General features: G+C 30.1%; 2 protein-coding genes across 2 annotated transcripts; both read left to right on the top strand.

Annotated features, from left to right (window-relative positions):
- Positions 1-1,867: 1,867 nt before the first annotated feature.
- On the top strand, positions 1,868-4,413 carry LOC131647065 (kinetochore-associated protein KNL-2 homolog). The gene is made up of 4 exons (XM_058916981.1): positions 1,868-2,192; positions 2,272-2,351; positions 2,445-2,583; positions 3,180-4,413. The coding sequence occupies exons 1-4, from the start codon at positions 2,124-2,126 to the stop codon at positions 3,945-3,947; spliced, it is 1,056 nt and encodes a 351-aa protein (XP_058772964.1). The 5' UTR covers positions 1,868-2,123; the 3' UTR covers positions 3,948-4,413.
- Positions 4,414-4,784: 371 nt separating this feature from the next.
- Positions 4,785-7,529, top strand: LOC131650337 (1-aminocyclopropane-1-carboxylate synthase-like). Its single transcript, XM_058920051.1, has 5 exons — positions 4,785-4,791; positions 5,182-5,348; positions 5,443-5,574; positions 5,660-5,820; positions 6,536-7,529. Exons 1-5 carry the CDS (start codon positions 4,785-4,787, stop codon positions 7,527-7,529), a joined length of 1,461 nt encoding a protein of 486 aa, XP_058776034.1.
- Positions 7,530-8,313: the final 784 nt, after the last annotated feature.

Genomic DNA, 8,313 nt, shown 5'->3' with positions numbered 1-8,313 from the left:
ATTGAAAAAGAATTATAAAAAATTGGAAAAATTAAAAAAAATTTACGTTTTTATTAATTTTTTTTTATATTTTTTTTTCCAAAATTGTTTTACTGTTTTTTTTTATTATTTTTAAAATTTATTTTTATTATATATAAATTCGCAGGTATTTTCAAATCCGTAGGTAAATCCACAGGTATTGTCAAATTCGCAGGTAAATCCGCATGTATTTTTAAAGGTAAATCCGCAGGTAATTTTAAATTCGTAGTTAAATCCGCAAGTATTGTCAAATCCGCAGGTATTTTTAAATCCGTAGGTAAATCCGCAGGTATTGTCAAATTCGTAGGTAAATCCGCAGGTATTGTCAAATTCGCAGGTAAATTCGCAGGTATTGTCAAATTCGTAGGTAAATCCGCAGGTAAATTCGCAGGTAAATCCCCAGGTATTGTCAAATTCGTAGGTAAATCCGCAGGTATTGTCAAATCCGTTGGTGAATCCGCAAGTATTTTTAAATCCGTACGTAAATCCGCAGGTACTGTCAAATATTTTTTAAAAACGTAAAAAAATATTAAATATTTTTTTTAAAAAAAATTAATTTTAAAAAAAAAATTAATTTTTAAAAAAAAAATTAATTTTTAAAAAAAATATATTAATTTTTAAAAAAAATATATTAATTTTAAAAAAAAAATTCAAAAAAAATTTAAAAAAAAAATAAATTCCACGTGGCAGTGCTGACTGTGCCACATTGCTTATGTGTTGTACAGTCAGCACTACCAAAAATGCCAGTAGGCAAGATTCTAAGAATCTTGGCCAAAAAAACTGATCAGGGTCAATATTGATGGAATCTTTATTTTGCAAGGTTTGTCCAATAAGTTTTTTTTTTAGAGGGGGGTAAACCGAATTTCGCTTATATGGCAGGGGGTAAAGTAGTATTAACCCAAAAAAATAAAAGTAAAACTTATCTACTTTTTTTCATCTTTTATATTTTAAAACATAATCCAAAATTTAATAGCTACAATATTAAACTTAATTTTTTTATACCATTCTTTTTTTGAACTTTTATGTAAAATTAATTGTCTACTGATTTTCAACTAATTCTAATTTTAAATATTTATTTGTCTCATTTATTAAACTTTTTTTTATTTATTTTTCACAATTGTTATTTACACAGTATTTATTTAATACTATTTCTCAACAATAGTAGTTTTTAAATACTTATACAATTATCTTACAATCTATTTTTTTTTTAATATTTTGATATTTTTTAATTTGTTTGAGTTCTCATAACAAATGATAACAATTCAGCGGTCCACAGTGGTACCTGTGCGAACGCACGGGTATCCCACTAGTTTTATAAATGTTTCTAGTGTTTTTATATGTGGCCGGAGAGTGTTGTGTCGGTTAATTATTAGTAATTAAAAAAGTTAAAATATACTGAAATAAGTGATTATGTCAAGAGTATAACCGATTTACCCATTCACAGAAATCAGTTATTAAATTTTAGTTTTGAATTTGTTACTTTATCTCAAGAGATAATACTATTATTGGTTAATACAAATGATAATTTTCACTCTCAACGGTACTTTCTAATTCTCTCAGTCACTCTCTCCCTTTTCACATCAATTACTCCATTATCAGCAACTTTGTGATTTTACATTCTAACAGCATCTTATTAAAATTCAATTTAATTTTGACTTTTAATTTCTACAAATTTCTTTTAATTAATACCTCTAAAAAAAACATTAAATGAAGAAATAATAGAATGGAAGATATTTGTCATTAAGAGATAGATATGGAAGAAGGTATATAATGATATTTCATATTTACACAATTTGGAATAGAAAGATCAGTAAACAAAAACAATTTTTCTTCTATTTGGCAAACTAATATTCCTCACTCTTAGTTTCTTCATTTTTGAATCAAATGATAAAAAATGTTTGAAATTGGGGTATTTTGGGTATTGAGTTAGGAAAGTGAGGGTTACTGTGGTAAAATATCCCCTTTTCCTTTTATTTTCTCTCCCTCTCAATTTCCCACTCTGTACCATCGGCATCTCCTTTGCTTAATTTCCTACCCTTTTCATCCCAAACCCAATCAAACTCAGAATCCAATTTTCAAAATCTGTCAAGGACGAAGGAAGTGGAATGGCTTCAAACACCCCAATGCGGTCAAACAGCACACCCCTCTCCAACTCAATCTTCAAATCTAAACCGGTATTTATTTCCTATTCTCTCTTCTCTATTCTTTCTTTTTCTTCACCAACTCATCAATCTATTTTCTTGTTTTTTTTAGGTTTTCTTACATGAATGGTGGCTTGTCAAGCCTCTCAACCACTGCAACGGTTTTGCTCTTGCTGGCATTGCTTCAATGCCGTAATTATTTTCAATTTCATTTCAATTTTCAATTTTTGGTTTTAATTGCTTCTATGTTTAACTAATTAATTATTACAACTATGATGCATGTAGGGGAGAAAAAATGTTTGTTTCATCTGTGATTGTAAAGGTACACGAACCCAATGTTGTAGAGACCGATGATGGCACCATCGTAGGCTTCCGCGGTTTCATTAACTCCTCTCGTACATTACAAAATGGTTTTCCTTCTCAGGTGGTGTACCCTTTTTCTTTCTCATTCATCTTGTTACTTTTATATATTTAAGAACTAGTGTGTTTGGTTAAGTGCTTGTGAAGATAGATTTGAAATAAAGTGAATTTGAAAAATTAGTTTGTGGAGTCATTTTTTTTTGTCTCTCATAGTAGTTAATCCAAACATACTTTTAATTTTTAAAATTAATTTTGGTTTAATTGAGTTTGAGGTTAGTTTCATTTCATTCGTGTTGAGTGTTTCTACTTTCAAAGAAAGTTTAATGCAAAAAGTATTGTGATGCTTTTTTTAATTCAACACAAAATTTACTTCTGATGACAGCCTTTCCATGCTTGTATTCGCTTCCATGTTCAAAGGTCTTTAACAGTGTGTTGAACCTGAAGCTCCAAGTTACAGCTTCAAACACTAACACGAGGTTTAAAGTCTATCAATGTTGTCTAACAGTAAACCAAAATCCCTTATTTTTTTTGACAGAATCAACTCTCTTAGTGAAACCAAATGCACATAGTCTTCAATGCATTGGATAAATGCCCTTGTGTGTGATTGTGCCTGTTATTGACTCAATTAATTTTCTGGTAATATCCAATGTCATTCAACAGATATGCCAACGTTTCTCAATTGGATTTCCACACGATTGGAAAAAATTGTCGGCTCGTTTAGGAAATGGATGTGATTATGTGGATAGAGTTAATGGTTTTGATGTTTTAAATACTTCTTGCCACAAAGAAACAACTGATGATACTTCCCAGGAAGCTATGGAAGCTGAACGTAACAAGAATGTTACAAGTCTTAAGTTGTCTCAACCACAAGTTGACGTGATTTTTAATGGTGAAAATGGGTTCTCAAATGTTGATGATTCAAATGCTTTTCCCTGCAGAAAAATTGCTGATCAAACTTTGCAGGAAGCGGAAGGTAATGATAATATTACTAGTCATAAGTTGTCTCATCCACCGGTTGAGGAGGCTTATAATGGTGGAAATAAAGTCTCAGATTTTGACGACTTGAATGCTTCTATCCTCAAAAAGACAGCTGACGCGACATCACACAAAGCTAACGAAGCTGAGGATGAAGACAATAATGGGAGTCTTAGGATGTCTCAGCCGCAGGTTGACGTGATTAATAATGGTGAAAATGGTGTTTCAAGTGTTGTTGCACCTGAAAGCAGCCAATCTAAGATGGATGCATTTGAATTTGATCATGTCTTAGAGCAAAGCAGAGTCAAGTCTCCACTAAACCTGAAGAAATTGAAGTTATCTAGTGATCGCAAGAAGAATAAACGTCTCAAGCAGAAGATTATAGAGAATTCTGATAATTCATTTAGAAGGGTGACAAGAAGTATTGCCAAAAATAGTCACATAATGCTTTAAAAGGATAGGAAAGTTGAAGTAAAAATATTATACTTCTCCTGATAGAAGATCCTCTAGGTTACATTATTATAAAAAAAAAGCTGTTTACAATTATTCTGTTAGATTTTGATCCTAACTAAACAATTATTTTGCTGGTTTTTTTTAGATATAAAGGTAGGTGTAGTTGTCCTAGGATTTGGAGGCCTTTGTACTTTGTTAGTTTGTAGTGTTATAGTTGGTGCCTGTGGAAGCATATTTTATTAGTTTTAGAGTTTTCTTCTTTTTACTTACCCCTGTTTTGGTTTGTTGAATTTAGGGCATGTATGCACATATTTAGGACTCTGGTAGTTGTTAACTCTGGTTTAGTGCCGTTGTAGGATTCTCTTTCAGCCTAATTTTTCAAACTATTGAATGAAGTTCTTAGCAAGTCATGTTCTTGCAAAGGATATACACCATATTATTAATAATGAGATTATATGAATTTCATCTGTCTGGGAAAAAAAATAGTATTACATGAATGTACACCTATCACCGATGTATAATGTATTATATGATGTTCGTTAGTTTACTGACATGTACTCAGAATATAATCAGTAATGAAATAACTCAAGTATTTTTTCATAAAAAATGAATGTACAAATTAAGTACCTCAAAGTATTTTTTCATAAAAAATTGTACACATTAAGTACCGAATGTTCAGAAAATTCAAAATTGAAAATGTCACCCTAATCTTTTTATAATATTTAAGAAATTTAACTATAATCTCTTAATAATATTTAAGAAACTTTATTATATATTATATCTAAGAAGTTTTGTATGAGTTATGTATTTCAAAAGATTAATAAATGATCAAAATGAATGGAATGTTAACAAAAAGGTGTAAACCATAGAATATAATAAATTTCTATTTCTTTTTAAGTTTAATATATGACAAGTTTTACTTAAATCTCAATTCCTATTATATGGTCCATTTTGACACCTTATTTTACCGCCAACCATTTCTTAGCCAAAATTTCAAACTAAAAGATCTAGGGAAATTCTTAGGTGATTTTAGAGTCAAGAAGAATTTGTTTTTGTACCTTGATTTTATAGTTGAATTATTATTTGCTTCCTAGGAAAATCCATCCTATATATTTGAACTGTTATTGGTATTCTCATATATAAATACAAGTACCCTTAGAGAGTTATAATTCAATCATAACAAGCCAAAAGAGCTACATCACCACTTGGTAATTTAATTTGAAAAAACATTTAGATCATAATATAATGGAGCAACCTCAATTACTATCTAAGATAGCCACAGGCAATGGACATGGTGAAAATTCACCATACTTTGATGGATGGAAAGCTTATGAAAATGATCCTTTTCATCCCACAAATAATCCTAATGGAGTTATCCAAATGGGTCTTGCAGAAAATCAGGCATGTATAATTGATTAATTCTCATAAAAACATAGTAATAATATAAATACATACATTATATACTAATTTTATTTATGATTATTTTCATTTTCAGCTTGCTTCTGATTTGGTTGAAAATTGGATAACAAGTAATCCAGAGGCTTCAATTTGCACTTCTGAAGGTGTAAATCAATTCAAAGCCATGGCCAATTTTCAGGATTATCATGGTTTGCCACAGTTTAGACAAGTGAGTCACAGCATGAAAAAATCCAAGGTTTGGTTGGCTATACATGATGAAATAACTAACTAACTTAAATTGGTGAATTATATAGGCTGTGGCTAAATTCATGAGAAGAACAAGAGGGAATAAAGTTTCTTTCGATCCGGACCGCATTGTTATGAGCGGCGGAGCAACCGGAGCACATGAGGTTATGGCCTTTTGTTTAGCAGATCCGGGTGATGCATTTTTGGTGCCAACCCCTTATTATGCAGGGTAAAACATTCATTTTCTCCTTTTTCTTTTCATTTTTGAAATATATGTTTTTTTGGAGGGAAAGCATTGTTTTAAGATTAAATTACTTTTTAATTATGTAACTTAATTAATTAAAGAAGAATTGATTTTTAAACCAAAAAAGGAAAACAGAATTTCTTTTGATAGAAAAAGTAAAACAAAATTGTTTATGACTTCCTATGTAGCTAGCATTCCAGTCAAAGTATTTTAAAATTGGAGGCTTTAGATTTTAATTTTTAATTCATGACTCACTAGAAGATTACAAAGTCAAATACTATGTAGACTACAATAAGTACTACTAGAAAATAATTTGACTCTGTCACACCATGTAGGTCAATATCTGAAGAAATTTTCTGTTCTTCCTTTATGCAATTTACTTGGCGTATTTAGTAGTATTATTTTCCTTCTAGATATACTCTTTTTATTAATACTATTTTTTCTGTCTTGAAATATCACCAATTATTTGATAAAAAATTAGCTCTAAATATAAGTTTTTTTAAAATTATCATTTTTATCAATAGATCTCTAATCAATATCATCAGTATTTTTACATACATATCTATACATAAATTAAAAATGAGCACATTCATTTTTAATATATTTTTTTATAAAGAAAAATGCTAACGAGTGTTTTAGGTTAAGACGTAAGAGTTTAAATTATTACGTTCTAATAAAATAATTGATTTTTTTAATGCAGTTTTGATAGAGATTTAAAGTGGAGAACAGGAGTTCAACTTGTTCCGGTCATTTGTAAAAGCTCTAATAATTTCAAGCTAACAAAACAAGCTTTACAATCTGCGTTTGATAAAGCTAAAGAAGACAACATCAAAATAAAAGGGTTACTTATTACAAATCCATCGAACCCTTTAGGAACAATCATGGACAAAGAAACCCTAGAAACATTGGTGAGTTTCATCAACGAAAAACAAATACACTTAATAAGTGATGAAATATATGCTGCAACAGTTTTTTGCCACCCAAGTTTCACAAGCATAGCTGAGATAATAGAACAAGACACAAACATGGAATATAACCGTAACCTCGTTCACATTGTTTATAGTCTTTCAAAGGATCTAGGGTTTCCCGGTTTTAGAGTTGGTATAATATATTCATACAATGATGAAGTTGTTGAATGTGCTAGAAAAATGTCGAGTTTTGGATTAGTTTCGTCGCAGACACAATATCTTATTGCATCAATGTTATCTGATGAAGAGTTTGTGGAAAAGTTTGTAGTAGAAAGTGCAAAGAGGCTTGCTAAAAGGTATGGAATATTTTGTAGAGGTTTGGCACAAGTTGGTATAAAGTGTTTGCAAAGTAATGCTGGTCTTTTTTTATGGATGGACTTGAGGTGTCTTCTTAAGGAACAAACATTTGAAGAAGAAATGAAGCTTTGGAAAGTGATTATTGATCAAGTTAAGATTAATATATCTCCTGGTTGTTCTTTTCATTGTTGCGAACCGGGGTGGTTTAGGGTTTGTTATGCGAATATGGATGATCGAGATGTTGAAGTTTCTTTGACACGAATTCGGGCATTTGTGAGGCGAAACAAGGATGAAATAGTGGCCAAGAAGAATCCTTGTAGTCGGAGAAACTTGAGGCTAAGCTTTTCGGTAAGAAGTTTGGATGATTTTTTGGTGTCACCTCATTCTTCTATTACTCATTCACCTATTGTGAAAGCCACTACTTGCTAAATTCATGCACAATTTCATACACTCTTATTGATGATGGTGTTAATGTTTACTTATTTACTAATTTGGTTTGAATAAAGGGTTTGTTTGTTTGAGGATATTGAGAGGATTCATCCATTTAAAACAATATTGAACCATGTCTATAGTTGATGTCACTTAGACCTTTGTCTTAGTTGTTTGTTTCTTTTTTGTTTTTCCATTTGCAAAATCTTGGATTTATGGTGAATAGAGTGTTTTTATTGTTTGTAAGATGTATTTTGATTTACAGTTATTAAGATTTTCGGTTTGGATTTTTATTTATTTATCATGACATGGAATTTTTATTGGCAACATTGAGTAGAATTTTGTTGGTGAGTTTCTAAAATATATTTGAAATTTGTGTTATTTTATTAAACTTGAAAATATTATAATTATATTTTATTATACATCAGGTAATAGTTTAGCTTGAATCTATTCGTTTTTTTTAGACATTTTGAGTAGAAATAACAACCAGAAAGTAAGACTTAATCTATTAAGTGAGGTCAATTAAATTGACCAACTTTCGCCATAATGTTCTATCTAAGACCATATTTTATGCAAATTATTATTCTAGAGATCTTTCTTAATAACTTCTCTTATGGTTTTTTTTAGGTCTTCATCTATCTATAGTTGTTTGACTTCTCTCCATCTGATCTACTATTCTTACCACAAAATCAACAAGTCTTCTTTCTACATGCACAATCCACCTAAATCTATTTCTACCATCTTTTCTACTATATATGCCGCCTAAACACTCTCTCTTATCTTG

The sequence above is a fragment of the Vicia villosa genome, linkage group LG2 (genome assembly GCF_029867415.1).
Source record: "Vicia villosa cultivar HV-30 ecotype Madison, WI linkage group LG2, Vvil1.0, whole genome shotgun sequence".
NCBI classification, from domain to species: Eukaryota; Viridiplantae; Streptophyta; class Magnoliopsida; order Fabales; family Fabaceae; genus Vicia; species Vicia villosa.
This window is presented reverse-complemented; position numbering and strand designations above follow the sequence as displayed.